A 20,975-nucleotide genomic window follows, 5' to 3' on the forward strand; every position below is an offset into this window, starting at 1 on the left:
TAGCCGCATCAGTTGTTATCCCAAGAAAGCCAACCAAACTCCAAAAAAAAAAATGGTATCAAGTTTGCACGCATCACCCCGGTACAAGCCTTCAAGCCGAGGGTGTGAATTGGCGTACCATCGGCGTGAAGGGGTTAAAATGTCCACAGGCCGGGAGCACATGAATTCATCACGTGCACTGATGGGCCGGACATTTAGCGGTGGCAGGCCGGTTGTGGGCCGTAGGTTGCCGACCCCTTTTCATATAGTCTATGCACTATAATCTTGGGAAGATTGCTGATTTTTTTTAAAAATGTCTAAATATACTTTATTTATGTGTTTGCTTATTTTAGTTTTTTTGCTGGATGTGTACTTGTCTTAAACTGGTTACTCACTATACAACTTTTATATAATTTTCTTGTACAACTTTCCTTTAGATTTACCAAAACCATATAATATCAGGTCAAGCCTAAACACTTTCAATTTGTATGCAATCAGGCAGGCCCTTAAAGGCACTATATGGTTGAAGGTAAATCTAAAGTAAATTGAACAACAAAAAATGTTTATTGTGTATCCAGCTAAGAGGAGAAAGGAGGAAGAGCACGGTGACCTGTTGCAATAGAATTTCAGATTTGTTAAAATAATAAAATTAATTTTGCTCTCACAATGTACTTTCTCTATGGGTGTAAAGATTTGTGACACATTATTTAATGATACCAAATACACTGGATTTACAGTTGAACTCCAGGCAAACAGCAAAATAAACAGATGAAATATATGTATGGGGGTTGTTTCATCTACCAAACAATTTGTATTGTTGTCCATCCAGCCTGGAGATTTACACAGCTCTGCCACACAGCACAGCCCTAGAAGGGGAGGAGACCCGATTCTTCTTCACTGCAGTTTTACTTCTACTAACAGCTCTCATCCCCAGTCCAACCCTGTGACAGGACAGTGAAAAGAAAAGCAGCACACTTATGGGCCCATCCCTCTGCTGCTCTGCTCTTTCTTCCTGTCAGCATAGTGCTCGCCCTGTAGCTCACCTTATTGGTTTCTTGTGCTTCTACTACACCCCCTTAGTGAGATCTGCTGTACAGCCTGTAAAAGACTTATACCAATTCAAGCTACCCCCTCATTAATTTGCTGGGATACACAGTTAATATTCCACTTATAAAGGAAATAAATAAATGCATTCCCTAAAAAATGTTTCTGCTGGAGTTGGGCTTTAAGAGACACAAAGAGCAACACGTTTAAGGATTTCAGAAAAAAAACAATTTGAAACACTTATATTTTGTTACCATGTATAGAATTTCTGCACCATAGTAACTTGTGTTCAAATATTTTCCAGACATTGCAAAGAAATACTTCAGGCTGGCAGAGGTGCTGTATTACAAAGTTCTGGAATCCATTATTGAGCAGGAGAAGAAACGGCTGGGTGATGTGGATCTCTCTGTAAGGAAATATAACTTTTTCTGAATTGCTTTCCTTTGATCAGTACTACTTGTAATGTTCTTAATGGTTCATTTTTTTTTTAAACCCTTCTCTACCAAAGTACATTTATAAATGTGCATGCATTCAAGGGGTTGAAATATGCTCAGCAGACGTGAGCTTCATCTTGGTTTTAACATCCAAATGTTGGTTTCAGGTAAAAGTGCCGTGCTGGTCTGCTCTAGAGCCACTCGATCATGTTTTTAGGGCTCAAAATGTCCCTTAAAGCCCTCCCCTTCCACCATCTAGACCATAGTAAACTACAGAAAAATCTGGAGCAGGAGTTGCTCAGGTAACATCCCCGATCCCCCTCTGTGACTAATGAACCACTGTAGCCGAGGTAGTACGTTGTACGTTGGCAGCAGCGAGGAGTGTTGCACCCACTGGCTGCTAAGGGAAATGCCGCTGATCGCTTCCACACAACCCAGCAACAGTCGATTCTTCCCTCGTCATTTTTCCCATGCTCCACTCTCGCATCGATGGACCCAGCACTGGCATGGTGGGTGCTGTCGGGGAGTGCTGACCGCAAGTGCTGGCTGTCAGAATACAGTAGCACACATGACACCAAAGGATAGGCTGTCCATATTCACTACCATACTGAAGTATTGTGGGAGCAGTTTGTGTATGTTGTGAAGGAGGCTGTAAAATATGGCAGAATTTACATAAATCAGGTAGCTGTCCACGGAGGGCCACCTTCATGACTTGGGACAAGAAGACAAGAAAACTTGTCAGTTCCTGGAACAGCTCCCTGCTGCTAAAATAGCATTACACTATGTATGAATTTTCCCTGGTTCCGTTTTATGGTGGCATGGAACTTGATGGCAAATGATAGTAAGTAGTAAAACCAGAGCAGAGATGTGGAGAGGAACAGACCCTGGAGGGCTGGAATTAATAACCAAAAGTGCATTGAGGTCCTTTTATTTTTTTAGGGCAGGGATATGCAATTAGCGGACCTCCAGCTGTTGCAAAACTACAAGTCCCAGCATGCCTCTACCTCTGAGTGTCATGCTTGTGGCTGTCAGAGTCTTGCTATTCCTCATGGGACTTGTAGTTCTGCAACAGCTGGAGGTCTGCTAATTGCATATCCCTGTTTAGGGGGTTGCATAATCCGGTGAGTGCAGATCCACTAGGGGAGAACGGCATGTGATTGGTCACCAATATATGAGCCTGTATTTTGTACACAGAGGGTGGATCACAAAGCACTTGGATTGCGTTTACATTGAACAATGGAGTACTTTGCATGGATATTGTGAATTGATTATAAGTACTGTGTGTATGCACACTGAAGATTGGAGCACCTTGCACAGAAACTGATAAAAACACAATACATTATAGTTTATATAGTTATATAGTTAATTGTACTTTTTGTATAGGGTATATGTGTGTAGGAGGTATTGTGTATACACTTATTTGGTAGAGTGCATCCGGAAAGTATTCACAGAGCTTGACTTTTTCCACATTTTGTTTAGGGATGCACCGAATGGGTTTTTTGGTGCCGAAACCGATACCGAAAATGAAAAATACACTAGGCCGAAAACCGAAACTGATACCGAAACAGCACCGATACCGAAAATGACTGTTTTAAAAAATTTTTTATACAGGAGGTGGTCAGAGACTGGGGACATGGTACAGGAGGTGGTCAGAGACTGGGGACATGGTACAGGAGGTGGTCAGAGACTGGGGACATGGTACAGGAGGTGGTCAGAGACTGGGGACATGGTACAGAAGGTGGTCAGAGACTGGGGACATGGTACAGGAGGTGGTCAGAGACTGGGGACATGGTACAGGAGGTGGTCAGAGACTGGGGACATGGTACAGGAGGTGGTCAGAGACTGGGGACATGGTACAGGAGGTGGTCAGAGACTGGGGACATGGTACAGGAGGTGGTCAGAGACTGGGGACATGGTACAGGAGGTGGTCAGAGACTGGGGACATGGTACAGGAGGTGGTCAGAGACTGGGGACATGGTACAGGAGGTGGTCAGAGACTGGGGACATGGTACAGGAGGTGGTCAGAGACTGGGGACATGGTACAGGAGGTGGTCAGAGACTGGGGACATGGTACAGGAGGTGGTCAGAGACTGGGGACATGGTACAGGAGGTGGTCAGAGACTGGGGACACGGTACAGGAGATGGTCAGAGACTGGGGACACGGTACAGGAGATGGTCAGAGACTGGGGACATGGTACAGGAGGTGGTCAGAGACTGGGGACATGGTACAGGAGATGGTCAGAGACTGGGGACATGGTACAGGAGATGGTCAGAGACTGGGGACATGGTACAGGAGATGGTCAGAGACTGGGGACATGGTACAGGAGGTGGTCAGAGACTGCATGCATGGTACAGGAGGTGGTCAGAGACTGGGGACACGGTACAGGAGATGGTCAGAGACTGGGGACACGGTACAGGAGATGGTCAGAGACTGGGGACACGGTACAGGAGATGGTCAGAGACTGGGGACACGGTACAGGAGATGGTCAGACTGGGGACACAGTACAGGAGATGGTCAGACTGGGGACACGGTATAGGCGATGGTCAGAGACAGAGGACGTGGTACAGGAGATGGTCAGAGACTGGGGACGTGGTACAGAAGATGGTCAGACTGGGGACATGGTACAGGAGATGGTCAGAGACAGAGGACGTGGTACAGGAGGCATCCCCCATTGCAGCCAGTGTGCCCCATTGCAGCCAGTGTGCCCCATTGCAGCCAGTGTGCCCAATTGCAGCCAGTGTGCCCCATTGCAGCCAATTGCAGCTAGTGTGCCCCATTGCAGCCAATTGCAGCCAGTGTGCCCCATTGCAGCCAATTGCAGCCAGTGTGCCCCATTGCAGCCAATTGCAGCCAGTGTGCCCCATTGCAGCCAATTGCAGCCAGTGTGTCCCATTGCAGCCTGTGTGCCATTTTGCAGCCAGCCTGTGTACTGTGTGCAGGGAAGAGAGCCGCCTCCGCCGCCTGTTTGATAACAGCGCCGGGAACATCACAGCTTTCATTTCAATAGCTGTGTGTTCCCGGCCGCGCGCCGTCACACGCAGCCCCTCCCCCTTGTCCGGGCACTTTGATAGACAGATCATCCGTCCAATCCTGCGGATGATCTGTCTATCTAAGTGCCCGGACAAGGGGGAGGGGTTGTGTGTGACGGCGCGCGGCCGGGAACACACAGCTATTGAAATGAAAGCTGTGATGTTCCCCACGCTGTGATCAAACAGGCGGCGGAGGTGGCTCTCCTGCGCTATACACCCCCCATGATGGGCGTCACCAGGGGCAGGGCGGAGCCCCGCCCCCCACCCAGGCCACGCCCCATTTTCGGCTTCATTATCGGCCGTTTTTCTCTTTCGACAAATTGCCGAAAAGGGCATTTTCGGCCGATATGTTTCGGCGGCCGAAATTTCGGTGCATCACTAATTTTGTTATGTTATAGCCTTATTCCAAAATGGATTAAATTCTACAAACAATACCCCATAACGACAGCGTGAAAGAAGTTTGTTAGAAATCTTTGCAAATTTATATAAAAAAAAAAAAAAGTATTCAGCCTTTGCCATGACACTCGAAATTTAGCTCAGATGCATCCTGTTTCCACTGATCATCCTTGAGATGTTTCTACAACTTGATTGGAGTCCACCTGTGGTAAATTCAGTCAGTTGGACATGATTTGGAAAGGCAAACACCTGTCTATATAAGGTCCCACAGTTAACAGTGCATGTCAGAGTACAAACCAAGATATGAAGTCAGAGGAATTGCATGTAGACCTCCCAGACAGGATTGTATTGAGGCACAGATCTGAGGAAAATGTCTGCAGCATTGAAGGTCCCAATGAGTACAGTGGCCTCCATCATCCATAAATGGAAGACGTTTTTAACCTCCAGACTCTTCCTAGAGCGGGCTGCCTGGCCAAACTGAGCAATCGGAGGAGTAGGGCCTTAGTCAGGGAGGTGACCAAGAACCCGAGAGTCACTCTGACAGGGCTCTGTTGTTTCTCTGTGGAGAGAGGAGAACCTTCCGAAAGAACAACCATATTTGCAGCACTCCACCAATCAGGCCTGTATGGTAGAGTGGCCAGACGGAAGACACTCCTCAGTAAAAGGCACATGACAACCCGTCTGGAGTTTGCCAAAAGGCACCTGAAGGACTCTCAGACCATGAGAAACAAAATTCTCTGGTCTGAGGAAACAAAGATTAATCTCTTTGGCATGAATGGCAAGCATCATGTCTGGAGGAAACCAGGCACCCGCTCATCACCTGGGCAATACCATCCCTACAGTGAAGCACAGTGGTGGCAGCATCATGCTGTGGGGATGTATTTCAGCGGCAGTAACTGGGAGACTATCAGGATCAAGGAAAAGATGAATGCAGCAAAGTACAGAGACATCCTTGATGAAAACCTGCTCCAGAGCGCTCTGGACCTCTGACTGGGGTGAAGGTTTATCTTCCAACAGGACAACGACCCTAAGCACACAGCCAAGATAACAAAGAAGTGGCTACGGGACAACTCTGTGAATGTCCGTGACCCAGACTTGAACCCGATTGAACATCTCTGGAGAGACCTGAAAATGGCTGTGCACTGACGCTCCCCATCCAACCTGATGGAGCATGAGAGGTCCTGCAAAGAAAAATGGGAGAAACTGCCCAAAAATGTGCCAAGCTTGTAGCATCATACTCAGTAAGAGTTTGTAATTGATGCCAAAGGTGCTTCGACAAAGTATTGAACAAAGGCTGTGAATACTTATGTACATGTGATTTTTTTTTCATTTTTAAATTTTTTTATAAATCTGCAAAGATTTCAAACAGACTTCTTTCAAGTTGTCCACATGGGGTATTATTTGTAGAATTTTGAGAAAAATAATGAATTTAATCAATTTTGGAATAAGGCTGTAACATAACAAAATGTGGAAAAAGTCAAGCGCTGTGAATACTTTCCGGATGGACTGTATATGTACATGGGAGGTATTTTTTATGATTTATTGAGCACAAACACAGGAGGTATAGTGTATGATTTATTGAACGCAAACATAGGAGGTATAGTGTATGATTTATTGAACGCAAACATAGGAGGTATAGTGTATGATTTATTGAGCACAAACATAGGAGGTATAGTGTATTATTTATGGAACATAAACATAGGAGGTATAGTGTATGATTTATTGAGCATAAACATAGGAGGTATAGTGTATTATGTATGGAACATAAACATAGGAGGTGTAGTGTATGATTTATTGAACATAAACACAGGAGGTATAGTGTATGATTTATGTATAGTGTGTGATTTATTGAACATAAACATAGGAGGTATAGTGTGTGATTTATTGAACATAAATGTAGGAGGTATAGTGTTTGATTTATTGAACACAAACACAAAAAGAAGGAATGTAAAATCAAATATATTCCTCATAATAATCATAGTATGTTTTTTACTTGGTAAGGGGGTAGTTTTCATTTTATTTTCGTTATAGTATAAATTTTAGAGCACATCACCTTCTTGTTTTGGCTTTTTAGTTTAGTATGGTAGGCCATATATTGTAGTTTGGTGTTCAGCGGCTGGAAATATTTAACTTCCATACATATGTTTTACCATAAGAGCAGAGTATCTCCAATGTTCTATACAGACATTACATTCAGCAGTGTAAGAACCTCCTAACGCCGGCATCAAGAAATAACATAAAACCTTTTCAAGTATTGACCTTTCAAGTATTGACCCGGAACACATATAAGGATATGGAAATCTGACACTTTTTTTTTATTTTGCTGCATACATGTTCTGGGTTGGTGACCCACCTCACTTGGTGAAGTATAGAAGGCAGGCACAGCCAGGCAGGTAGTATTTACAGAATAAGCTAAAAAATGGAAGGCTCTGTATTTCTAGAGAGACATGGGAAAAATTGTGCACCAGCAGACATCACTGTCTGTGCCCAGGGCCGACCATCCACAGGTAATCACTACATGAGCGATTACATGTGAACATCTGTGCATGCTGTCAGGCTCCCATTGCAGCAAATCACAGGGAACCTCTCTGAGTGTCACAGATAATCGCAAATGACCCCATTTACAAGTGTGAATGAGGCCTTAATGCACCGTACACACTAGCAGATTTTCCGTTGGAAAAAAATTGGATGGGTTTTCCGACGGAATTCCACTCAAGCTTGGCTTGCATACACATGGTCACACAAAAGTTCTCTGAACTTTCGACCGTCACTATGGTGAGCCGAGAAAATTAAGTTCAATGCTTCCAAGCATGTGTCGGAATTTTGAGTGTCGGAATTTGTACAGACAATCGGAATTTCCGATTGGAACTTTTTCCGACTGAAAAATAGAGAACCTGCTCTCAATCTTTTGCTGGCTGGAAGTCCGATGGAGCATATACACTGTTGGAATTTCTGACCAAAAGCTCTCATCCGACTTTTGCTTGCAGAATTTCTGATTGTGTGTATGGGGCTTTAGGCTTGAAAGGTGAAAGCTGTCAGGTTGGAAACACTTGTGTCTGATTCCTTCTGTTTTCTTCCCAATAATCTAACTTTGGTGGTGTTTGTAGCAAGTCTCTCTCCAAAGGCCAAACCGATCAGTTACCTAATGTGACTATGTATAGGAAAGTGGCAGAAGAGTCAGCTCCCTGAGGATGGTCAGATTTTGTCTGTGCATCCAACTTCTCTTTGATGCCTATGGTGTACAAGCACTGCCCATGTGTTCTTAATGTACCTGTTGTGGTAAAGCAGACGCAGCCATTGTGAAATCACGTAGCTGAAATATTCTCCACTTTGCAGAGTATTCTGGAGCAAGAAATCTTCCACAAATCCCTTCTGGCATGCTGCCTCGAAATTACCATCTTTTCCTACAAGCCTCCAGGCAACTTCCCTCAAATCATGGTCATGTTTGAGTTGGCATCCTACCATTTCTATAAGGTACGTATGATGAATTATTGCAGACATCTGTTATATACCAGTCCTCCTGAATAATCCTGCTCTTTTATATGTATTTGACAGTAACATTTACATCTTTGTAATATAAATCTTACTTCAAGTAAACCTGTCATGACAGAAATATGGGGGGGGGGTGCTATTACTGCTCTTTGTTTTAATAATGCTAGTTTCCTGGCTTTGCTAGTTTTACATCACTAACCTGTAACCGGTGTGGAGATCAGTTAAATTGGAGAAAAGTCTTTTTTTGAGGAAAGCGGCAGCATTGGCAGCCTCCATGTTTCTGTCATGATAGCTTTTTTTTAATATAGGGCATTTCAATATAATACTACAAAACAGGCCAACTTTTTTTAGTTTAAAGAGATTAGATTCCCTGTCAGGTTTTTATTGTTAGCACACATTTGCAAACGCATGCATAAGCTGCAAGGCATCTTCACGGCACCCTGTGTATGCTTGCAGTCCTAACGCTAATGAATTTATGTTTATAAGTGTCTCCACAATGGAAGCACATGCATTATGGATAGATGAGGGGCAGGTGGACCTTTTGGTTGTTTCTGGTGTATAATATGGTCCGGGAACACACTGTACACCTTTGCTGCCACTGTGCTCTTGCTGGGTGTGCAGTGTGCTCCTGGTCCTTTAAGGGGGATTGGGCTTCCTCCATGGTCCACCTGCCCTTCATCTATCCATTAATGCATGTGCTTTCATTGTGGAGACGCTTATAAACATAAATGCTGTGAAGGCCAGTTATAGGTGGGGGCAGGGACCTTTTGGTTGTTACAGGTTTTTATTGCTCTCTGTGCTTGCGATTGAGGGATTTGCCCTCTCTTTTTGTCTCTTTTACCATTTTCACAGCGAGTGAAAGAGAAAGAAAATCCCAAACTTTGGGTTGTTACTGTAATTGAGGGGAAATCTTCCAATGGGCAGACTGGGTCTGATGACCCTGGTAAAATCCAGAGATTCCCTCATTTTGGGGGGATTTCCTCTCACTTCCTGGTTTAGCTATGGTAACTATGGGAGGGGAAATGAAGGGAAATCTCCCCAATGGGACAAGATGACAAAAATAAACTGACGGAGTTATAACCTTCAATTAGTCTGTCCAAAAATTAGATTTTTTACTTCTTTATCTTTATTTTTTGCTGGCCCAACACCCCCATTCCCCCTCCTGGTCAACATTCTTGACTTTCCACATCACTTATCTCAGGAGGCTTTAGGATTAGGGACTTAAAGCCGGGTGGACACCGTCCTGAACCTGGAAGAAGCAGCCTGCTCACGATGACTGAGGAGGACCTGGGCTGTGATGCCTGAGTGGTAGATCACAACAGGACAACACTGGGCAGGTGAGTATGTAAGTCAAGAACAATGCTGCATAACAGGTTAAAGGGGCAAAACATTCAACATGCCGAGGGGAGTGACGTTCCTCTTTAGAGATGAATAATGACAGATTTGCAAGGATAAATTCTTGAAGGTTGTGACACAAAGGCGGTTAAAGAGTTCTGCATAGGAAAATGTATACTGATGCAGTGTTATATATTTGTTACCAACAGGTGTCACTATTTCCTCATCTAATATTTGGCTTGGTTGTCACGTCGATTCTATCACTCAATACAATAATATTAGTATTCCAAATGTATTTAAATTCCAACTTTTTAGCTTTGGATAGGAGGGATTAGACTCTCAATTAAAGTGATACTAAAGGCATTTTCTTAAATAAAAGAGGTTATACTTACCTGCTCTTTAGAACTTTGCACATAAATGTGGCTTTCTTCCTCTTCGGCAGTCCACACCAGTGCCGTCAGGTCCTTCCTCCTTTGGGTGCCTCCTGTAGCAAGCTGGGTGCTAAGGAGGTACCCATACATGCGCACCCCTAAGACAGGTTTTGTGTATCCATAGACAGGAAATGTAATGCATAGACAGCACATTTTAGGTTTTGTTAATGTCTTTGTCCCCGAAGGGATTTTAGATTACTTTCTGTCCTGGTGACACCCAGTCACCAGTGCAGAACACAGAAATACATTTTCCCAATGTGGACACGGCAGAAAAATACAAGTGTTCCAGTTCTTTACCACTCTTTTAAGAAAGAAAAATGTCTTAAGTTAAATGTTCATTGAATATTATATTGTTTTGTGTTTGTGAATGTTCTATTGTTTTATATTTGTGAATATATTAGAAGTGTACTGTATTTCCAGGTGATTGAACTTCTTATTAAGGCAGAAGAAGGCTTATGTCGGGAAGTGGTAAAACACCTTAACCAGATAGAGGAACAGATTCTAGAGAGTATGGCATGGGCAGAAGATTCACCATTGTGGGACAAAATTAAAGACAACGAAGGCAAAGTTCCATTGTGTGAAGAGGTATAATGAACACTCTTCTGCAGTTTTTTTTCTTCAACATGGGAGCATGAATCACGAAGATTGGGGTTTTCTCTAGGAGATCTTATTATATAAAACCAAACCTGTTACAGTTTTAAAATACCTAGACCGCTCTTTATCATCTGATGTCATAAGCTGGGAAAACACTAGTAGATATTCATACAAACATTTGTACGTAAATTCTTAGTACATATAATGACTAGACGAATGTCTATTGAAAGTGCTGCAAAATTTTGTTTGCTTTAAACATTTGATTTTGGAATAAATGGACTTTCCAAATGAAAATTGCATATACAGCTAGAAATGTATTTGTTCATTCTGCCCCTTTGAATATCTTATCACTGCGGTTGAATGTCGATTAGACCCCAATAATGATTGCAAAATGAAATAAATGTTCTTAAAATGAAAAATTTCTAATGAAATTCAAAAATTCTACTAATGTATGGTCAGCTTTAATCACCACAGCCTTTGCATTGTCCACATCCCTGACAGTGGCTGATACCTCCAACCCCCCCACCCCCCCTCCTCCCCAATCCAGGATCCTCTTTTAATTCAATGGATTTTTATTGACTTTTATGGTAAAGATAGCAGTACAAGTGCATGACACATAAAGCCTCATACACACGATAGGACTTTGTACAAACTTTTCCTTGGATTTTTGTACAAAGGGCGTCTGCCCTGAACTTGTATTGCATACACACGGCAGGACTTTTTCAGCCAACTTTCACCAAATCACGTGGTTTTTCTGCTCTTTACCGCCACCTTTGGTCAACTTCTGTATTGTTGTCTGATCTTTTGCATTGGTTCTGAGCATGCCTGTTTGTACTTTGTACAAAAGTCCTATGGTTTTCTGTACACACGATCAGACTTTGCTCCATCGGACTTTTGTTGCCAGAAAATTTGTCCGTTCCCACAGCCAACAAAAGTCTGATGAAAACCAAAAAAGTTTGTCCGATGGAGCGTACACACGGTCGGATGTTGCTCCAAAACAGCTAATTTGCATGTTTGTTGTCAAAAAGTCTGATCGTGTGTATGGGCCTTAACAGTGCATGGTTGAACAAAGCAATGCTTACTTCAAGAAAGAGTTAAGTCTCATACACACGGTCGGACTTTGTACAAACTTTTCCGTGGACTTTTGTACAAAGGGCGTGGTCCACAAGTTTGTATTGCATACACACGGTCAGACTTTTTGACAACAAACATGAACGTAATGACGTCACAACGTACTGACGCCGCTTCAAAAGAGGACGTTCAATGACTCCAGCGCCACCTTTGGTGAACTTCTGTATTGTAGTCTGATCTTTTGCATTGGTTCTGAGCATGCGTGTTTGTACTTTGTACAAAAGTCCGATGCTTTTGCGTACACACGGTCGGACTTTGCTCCATCGGACTTTTGTTGCCAGAAAGTTTGTCCGTTCGCACAGCCAACAAAAGTCCGATGAAAACAGAAAAAGTTTGTCCGATGGAGCGTACACACAGTCGGATGTTGCTCCAAAACAGCTAATTTGCATGTTTGTTGTCAAAAAGTCCGACCGTGTGTATGGGCCTTTAGTGATAGATCAGTCTTCAGCCTCATACACACGATAGGACTTTGTACAAACTTTCCCTTGGATTTTTGTACAAAGGGCGTCGGCCCTGAACTTGTATTGCATACACACAGCAGGACTTTTTCAGCCAACTTTCACCAAATCACGTGTTTTTTCTGCTCTTTACCGCCACCTTTGGTCAACTTCTGTATTGTTGTCTGATCTTTTGCATTGGTTCTGAGCATGCCTGTTTGTACTTTGTACAAAAGTCCTATGGTTTTCTGTACACACGATCAGACTTTGCTCCATCGGACTTTTGTTGCCAGAAAGTTTGTCCGTTCGCACAGCCAACAAAAGTCCGATGAAAACCAAAAAAGTTTGTCCGATGGAGCGTACACACGGTCGGATGTTGCTCCAAAACAGCTAATTTGCATGTTTGTTGTCAAAAAGTCTGATCGTGTGTATGGGCCTTTAGTTTTGCAAGAAATATGTGTGATGTATGTAATCTCAACAACAATCAACAGATATGGCCAGTACACTAAATGCTGATTGTTAAACTGTGTATGTTAAAGCACAGTCATGACAACAGTTTACAGAGTAAACATAAAAAAAAATAAGTAGTATTGAAGGGTTAACTAATAAGTACATTTTGGGTACAAACTGCATTGCAGATTGAATACACCAAACATGACCAACATGAGCAATGAACGTAATATAGCTCTACTATATGTAATCTGTTATTGGTGTAGATAATCTTGCCAGGTAGCCCAAGACTTGAGACATTTATCAGACTGAAACAGTGTACAATGATACCTCCGTTCACAAACTTAATTTGTTCCACGACTCTGGTCGTAAACCGATTTGGTCGTGAACTGAGGCAGATTTTCCTATAGGGTTCAATGTAAATCAGGTTAATCTGTTCTGAACTTTTTTTTTGTTTTTGAACCACAAAAATATGAAACAAAGTACAGTACAGTATGAAGAAAGAGAACACTAACACTAACCTTGATTGAGACAACTTCTGGCGTGGAGGAAGGGGGGTGGGAGGCGGTTATTGTTTGGAGGGAGAGTCCCCCTCCATAAGGACATTGGGGAGCTCTCCTTCATGGGTTTCCTCTCCTTTGTTTCTTAGCCGCAGGTTCAGTTATGGTGAAAAATCTGTCTAGTGTCACTTGTCTTTTCCTGCGTTATATAACCCTCCGGAAATGAGAGATCAACACTGACCATCAGATTTAACACTGTTCGTTACAGTTATGTTGGAGTGGTGCTTCTCAAAAAAATCATGGCATTTTCCATAATGGATTTTGTGGCATCACTGCTAACCACCTCCCTGTCTTCCTCTTCCTCAGTGGAATGCTGCTCAATAAGCGTCTTCTGCTGAAAGTTCTTCCACGGTCATCTCCTCCTTATGTTCCTCAACAAGCTCCTCTATTTCTGCACCATCCATGTCCAGACCTATACTCTTGCCCATGGACACAGTCTCCTCCACTACCTCTGCATCAGACCCTTCAAAATCCCATTCAGTGACACATTCTGGCCACAGTTTCCTCCAGGCTGAATTTAAGGTTCAGTGAGTGACTTCTTCCCAGATTTTGTCAATGAGGTTAATGCAGTGGAGAACACTTAAATGTTTCTTCCAGAATTCTTTCAGACTCAAGGACGTCTCTTCAGTGACATTAAAACACCTAGTGAAGAGCACCTTTTGTGTACAGCTTCTTGAAGTTGCAGATCACTTGCTGGTCCACGGGATGCAGAAGAGGTGTCATTTGGGGGGGGGGGGGGGGCTTGAAGTCATACACAGCGTCCATCAGAAGGGTGGAGGGTGTGCTCCATCAGAAGGAGGCACCTTTCAGGCAGTTGGTTGTCAGAAGGATAATTTCTTATGGTGGGTGTGAACACCTCATGCAGCTATTCATGGAACAATTGCCTTGTGACCCAGGCTTTCGCATTGGCCCTCCACATGACAGGCAGTCTGGCCTTGTTCACATTCTGTTCCCTGAATGCACTAGGGGTCAGGGAATGGTACACCAGTAGTGGCTTAATCTTCAGATCGACGCTTGCATTCATACACAGCAAAAGGGTCAATCTGTCCTTCATGGGCTTGTGCTCCAGCAGTGCCTTTTCCTCCTGCGTGTGATATAGGTTCTGTTCGGCATCTTTTTCTAGAAGAGCCCTGTTTCATCACAGTTGAACACTTGTTGAGCGACGCATCCTTCTGTCTTCATGAATTCCACAAATTCTTTCTTGTAGGCTTCTGCAGTGACCTTGTCAAAACTGGAAGCCTCACCGTGTCTTATCACACTGTGGATGCCACTTCTCTTGCAGAATTTTTCAAACCACCCTCTACTGGCTTTAAATTCTTCACTTGCTGCACTTGGAGGTTTTTTTTTTTTTTAAGTAAATCGCTGTGCAATTTCCTGGCTTTTTCACAGATCATAGCTTCACTAACGCTATCACCTGCCAGCTGGGTCTCATTCAACCACACTAACAAAAGTTTTTTCACCTATTGCAGCACCTCCGTCCTCTGCTTGGTCAACATCGTTATTTTTGCCAAATCAGCTCCTTCAATGGCAGCTTTCTTCTTCAAAATAGTGGAGATTGTCAACTTCACCATCTTGTACTCCGAGGCCAGATCAGTCGCACGAATACCACAGTCATGCCTTTCTACAATTTCCTTCTTCAGCTCAATGGTTATTTTATTCACAACCTTATTCTTACAATTACTGCTCTGCACATTCTTGTCACCTTCATTACTGTTCTGCACTTTCTTTTTTACCACCATGCTTGCTGTGCACTTTCTTGTCACCTTCATTACCATTCTGCACATTCTGTTCACCTGCATTTCTGTTCTGCACATTCTTGCCATCTTCATTACCACTCTGCACATTCTGTTCACCTGCATTTCTGCTCTACACATTCTTGCCATCTTCATTACCGCTCTGCACATTCTTGTCACCTGCATTACTGCTCTGCACATTCTTGTCACCTGCATTACCGCTCTGCATATTCTTGTCACCTTCATTACTACTCTTCAAATTCTTGTCACCTTCATTAACGCTCTGCACATTTTTGTCACCTTCATTACCGCTCTGCACATTCTTGTCACCTGCATTACCACTCTGCACTTTTTTTTCAACAACTTGCTTGCTCTGAACAGTCTTGTCATGTTCATTACTGCTCCACACTTTCTTCTTACCACCATGCTTGCTCTGAATTTTCTTTGGATCCATACTGGATGTCCGGTACCGTACAGTATGTGATGAAAAAGCACACAAAAAAGCTGTACAGCAAGTGTGCACAGGGTTGTACAGTACTGTACAGTATGTGCTAAAAAGCATACCAAAAAGCTTCTCAATACTGTGTCTTCATAGTACACTTTCAGCGTCTCTCTGTGACCGGGATCTCACCTACAAGAGTTTGCGTACAGAAGCAAATTTTTGTGAACTCTTCTGTTTGCAAACCAAGTTATTTGTGACCTGAAGCATTCATGAACCGAGTTATTACTGTATACGCAATGTGTTTCTCATATTCATAAATCAAATTGTATTTTCACTTCTGTAATGTTGGGAGCAGCACTGGCTTTCCATTTTTAGCTATAGACAACCTAGCTGCAAAGAGGAAATGCATAGCTATTGGTTTAAGGTCTGCTGGTTTTTTCTCAGCTCCCTACACTGAGAATAGCGAGTTCAGGACTAGGTTTCAAGATAATACCAGTTATTTCAGAGATCTATTTAAACACTGCTCTCCAAAAACTTCAAATATGGAAACTTAAGGTTTCAGCTTAGCATTGAGAGATGCCACTGTAAATTTGGCTACTGTATAAGCGGTCATATACCATCTGAGATGGATTTTTTGAGACATTTTCCAGTAGTTTAGAATATATATCCAGGATCCTAGTTTTGTTTACATCTACAGACTGACTGATCAAATTCGGTCAGTTAGGACAGCAGCCTCCAACCACCGGTTGCAGGTCCTCGGGTTCTGCTGCAAATCAACATTGTGGCGGATGTATACCACCCAATGTTGTTTCCATTGTTGTGCTCCATGTGTGCTGACAGTCAATACTGTCGTATGCATTGATACCCGATGCCTCCTCTGTAGTTCTGGCTCCTGTTAACTCAGAGGGAGATGCCGGGAGTAGTGCAGAGAGTGGGAGGTGAAAAAGGAGGGGACTTCCAATGACAGCGCTGATCAGACTGTGGGAGGGAGCACGGAGCTCAAGCACATGGCTTGATAAGGAGGTGAGATTCAATGAAGAGTCTGTGTAAGGCAGCAGTGTAATGCAGAGTGTAAAGGGGGGGGGGGGGGAGCCGAAGCATTGTGTGTATAAGGCAGCACAGCAGTGTGATCCAGTAGAAGGGGGCAGAGAGCCAGAGCATTGTGTGTATACGGCATGTAAAATTCATGTTAGTGGTGTGTGGGATTCAAAATTGTGAATTTAGTGATCTGTGAGGTCCAAAAGATTGGCGACCACTGATTTAGGGTATGTGTACAGAGGCTGCATTCAGTTCAGCTATTTTCTGCTGCAATTTTCTTAGATTGCCTATATTTATATTTTATTTTTAAGCCCACAAAAGTACATGATAAAACATCATTGTGCTGTAGTTTTTTTCCCAAATCAGGTTTTTTCAACTCATGTCCCGTGTCATTCATTTATACTTTGTAATAGTAAACTTTTTGAAAGATGACGCAGAATGAAGTCGGAATCCTTTATTGTTTTATCCTTGATGTTTTCCAAATTATAAAGTGTAAGGGGGGAAGCCTGTCATCCCCAGCATTTTTACTGCTATAGACTTACTCTTGTGTGGCCTTTTTACAGTAGGAGGAATCACACCTATGTTTGTTTACAGCTTTGTCTCAATTACCTGTATTCATATATTTTACAGGTCATGCAGCCACACCACTTTGAACAGTCTGCTGGTAACAACATGGCCAGTTCCTCAGCTCCTCTTACTCCAAGAAGAGTCAATGAGATCCGTGCAGATGCATCTGGCCTAGGAAGAAGTAAGTGGTTTTAGTTATCCATGGCAGGACACAAGTTTGTTTTTTCATGTAAACATACCAGCAGTTTCTCACAATGTCTCATGCATGATTGCAAAATAGTAGTGTACAGGTTTTCATTTTAGGCAGTGGTATTATAAAGCACAAATAAGAAGGTGCCCCTTGGTTGTCTACTACAAGAAAGTTTAGTAAAAAATACTAAGGCTCCATGCACACTGAAGCTCAAAAAAGCTTTTTCTGGACGCCAGATTGCTGGCAGAAAACGCTGGTTGAAAAACCTGCTTTTAACAGCGTTTATGAGCGTTTTACAGCGTTAGCGTTAATGGGCGTTTTTTATAAAAATACACAGAGGACACTCCAAAAATCCCACAATGCATTGAAAAATAGAATGCCGAACACTGATTAACGCATGTTTATGAGCGTTTAATAGCGTTTATCAGCGTTTGCCGTTTTTTGGCGGTGAAAAACGGCACTTTGAACGCGAATTTCTGGCGTTCAGAAAAAAGCCCATAAACTCCACTGCTCATTAAAGCTAAAAAATGTCCATGTGTGCATGGACACATAGGCTAACATAGAGTGGAGTTTATGGGCTTTTAAAAAAAACGCCCAAACTCCAATAAACTGCAGTTTATGAGCTCCAGTGTGCATGGAGCCTAATACACCAATTCTTATAGAAACCCATCATCCTTTATTATTCCGACATTAAGTGTGTGAAAAAGGTTCAGGAGGGTACACCGAGATATGACCTCACACTAGCAGAAGGAATTTCCAAAACGAACCTTAGAAACTTTTTTTTACAAAAAAAAAAAATAGTTGATGCTTGAACCAGACTTCCAGCAGAGGTAGTGACAGTATGTAAATTCAAACACCATGCTTGGGACAAACAAAAATCTATTCTCAGACAAAAGTGGTAAAAACAAGGGGCAGACTCAATGGATCATTTTTTGTTCTATCATTCTTCTATGTTACACACTGATAAACTAATACTGTCAAAAATACTGAGAAGGTAGTTCAAGCACTCCAATTTTATAAAACATCCATTGTTTTTTATTATGTACTTATTCAAAGCAACAGTACTATAAAACTTGATTCTTCAAAATTGTATGTCCAGGGAACCTTTGATTTGCTTATGGCTTTAGGCCTGGTTCACCCTCGTGAATTGCGTATTGCATAGGCACAGCAGCCCATTCATTTAAATAGGCTGCCGTGCCTCCTGAAAATGCAGAGAAAAGGTCCCTGCTCCATTTTTTTAAAACGCAGCCCACACTGAAACTGTACATGCAGTGTATTTCCCAGTGCAGGAAGTGGCTTCTACGATTAGTATTAATGCCACCGAATGCATCTCCTGCGTTTTTCTGTGTGTTTGGCTGTGACTGCAGGAACAGGTGCGCACAAGTGTGAACCAAGCCTAAGGTGAAAAACTGGTTCAGAGAAATTGAAGCTGTTCTTTGGTAGTTTGTATTTTTTCACCAGTGAATTGGGTCTCATATACCATAGAACAACAGACAAAAATCACAGGTGTAGCATAAGGATGTTGCTTTAAAATATACAGCAATGTAACTGCTATCAAAAGATGTAAACAATGATCTTGGGATAGTGCTGAATAGCTGGCTGCATTGCAGACTCTTGTGTACCTCCCCAGCTTCATACCCTCCTGCCTTTCATTTACTCTTTTTTCCCTGATCCAGCGAGATATGGACTATTTGACCTGGCTGGCACTGCTTAGTTGCTTGTTAAAAACATTTCTACTGAGTCTTCACTTGCTCTTCACACTCTCCTTGAATCCCCTGGAGTGTTCCAGAGTACCCAACTAAGTGTAAGGTTTGGGCCTACCATGCTTGCTTTTTACAAATGTCATCTTAGGTAAGACTTTTTAGAGAGAAGCCTGCATAGAACCAGTTGCATGGATTAAGGAAGCCTGCTAAAGCCAGAAATAAGTTGGGTAATACACAGAACCCATGGACCCGTAGACTAAAGGAGTATTTAATCCTTGCAGTGTGTGGGGCCCCACAGTAAGGTAGATTTTGTCTCACTCCTGGGGTTAAGCTTTACTTTTTTTTGTATGGTGGCTATTTGGCTTCTTGGAAATTGCCTAGACCATCAATGTTTTGGGTATAAGCTATAATTATCATTATTATTTTATACAGTATCTATAAATGATTTCATCGCATTACAATATATACAAAGCATAGAAGATACACCAAAAGGGAAAGGCATAGAGCGCAGAGATCATTTAAAGACAGATAATAAATGGTACATGTGAGGGACAACAAAAATGTCCATAAAACATCTGCAAATTTATAAAGCATACTAGTGTGAGAATGCAAGAGCTTGAGTTAGCATATTGAGTGTTTCAGAAAAGGGCAGTGAAAGGAATGTCCAGTGTAAAAAATAACTTGGTTGGTAGAAAACAAGAACAATGTCATGCTGTAACTGAGAACTGTGGGGTCCTGGAACTGAGGATAACTGTATTTAAGCTATTAATTTTATTGTGAACTCACCATTCATAACTCTTTATGCATTTGACTTTTTACCTTTAGATCCCTCATCTTCACCCACATTATGTGAACGATACAACTCACCGGTTGCTGGCACAGCTCGAAGACGACTTTTTGTAGACTCAGAGAGCCCTTCTGATGGAGGAAGCCCAGCACAAGCTTCTCCACACTCTTCTGGTGAAACAAACACCACACCAGTTCCTGGGCAGACACTAGTAACAATGGCTACTGCTACAGTTACAGCAAACAACGGCCAGACTGTTACCATCCCTGTGCAAGGTAAGTTCACAGCTATGAATGTATACCAAACAAAGTAGGAATATCGGTGATTTTTTTAACATACCATATAGCATTCAATAGAATACTATACAGAATACTATGTATTTTGCCCTTTTTTAAATATTGGTGCTACGTTGGCTTTCCTCCAATCAGCTGGTACCATTTCAGTCAGTAGACTGTTCATAAAAAATAGGAACAATGGTCTGGCAATTACTTAACTGAGTTCCTTAACAACTTCCTCACCGGCGCGCGCTGATGTACGTCGGCAGAATAGCACAGACAGGCAAATTGGCGTGCACGTCCCTTTAAATTTGCCGCCGTGCCATTGCATGCAAGATCGCGGGTCCCGCGGACTCGATCGCCCGTGGGGATACCCGCGATCGTCTCACGGGGAGAAAGAACAGGGAGATGCTAAAGTAAATAAGTATCTCCCTCTTCTGCCTAGTAACAGTGTCACTGATCTCTGCTCCCTGTGATTGGAGCAGAGATCAGTGATGTGTAAAACACAGCCACGCCCCCCACAGTTAGCAAAACACCCCTAGGACACACATAACCCCTACACTGCCGCCTAGTGGTTAACCCCTTCACTGCCAGTGTCATTTACACAGGAATCGGTGCATTTTTATAGCACCGATTGCTGTATAAATGACAATGGTCCCAAAAAGGTCCGATGTGTCTGCCATAATGTTGCAGTCACAATAAAAATCACTGATCGCCGCCATTACTAGTAAAAAAAAAATTATTAATAAAAATGCCATAAAATTATCCCCTATTTTGTAAACGCTATAACTTTTGCACAAACCAATCAATAATCGCTTATTGCGATTTTTTTTTTTACCAAAAATATGTAGAAGGTACTGGCCTAAACTGAGGAAAATTTTTTTTTTTTTTATTATAGCAAAAAGTAAAAAAAAAATATTTTTTTTC

General features: G+C 42.6%; 1 protein-coding gene across 2 annotated transcripts in view; it reads left to right on the top strand.

Moving 5' to 3' along the window:
- The window catches only part of RBL2 (RB transcriptional corepressor like 2), a 154,498-nt gene that overhangs the window by 105,114 nt on the left and 28,409 nt on the right, over positions 1 to 20,975 (top strand). For both annotated transcript variants that reach the window (XM_077458472.1, XM_077458473.1), the window contains 5 exons: positions 1,328 to 1,431; positions 8,220 to 8,357; positions 10,562 to 10,726; positions 17,157 to 17,274; positions 19,812 to 20,048. In XM_077458472.1, the coding sequence (XP_077314598.1) occupies positions 1,328 to 1,431; positions 8,220 to 8,357; positions 10,562 to 10,726; positions 17,157 to 17,274; positions 19,812 to 20,048 (762 nt within the window). The remainder of the gene's footprint in view (positions 1 to 1,327; positions 1,432 to 8,219; positions 8,358 to 10,561; positions 10,727 to 17,156; positions 17,275 to 19,811; positions 20,049 to 20,975) is intronic.

Source organism: Lithobates pipiens, unplaced genomic scaffold, assembly GCF_037356315.1.
Source record: "Lithobates pipiens isolate NorthernLeopardFrog02 unplaced genomic scaffold, aLitPip1_a1.2 Scaffold_10, whole genome shotgun sequence".
Lineage (NCBI taxonomy): Eukaryota > Metazoa > Chordata > Amphibia > Anura > Ranidae > Lithobates > Lithobates pipiens.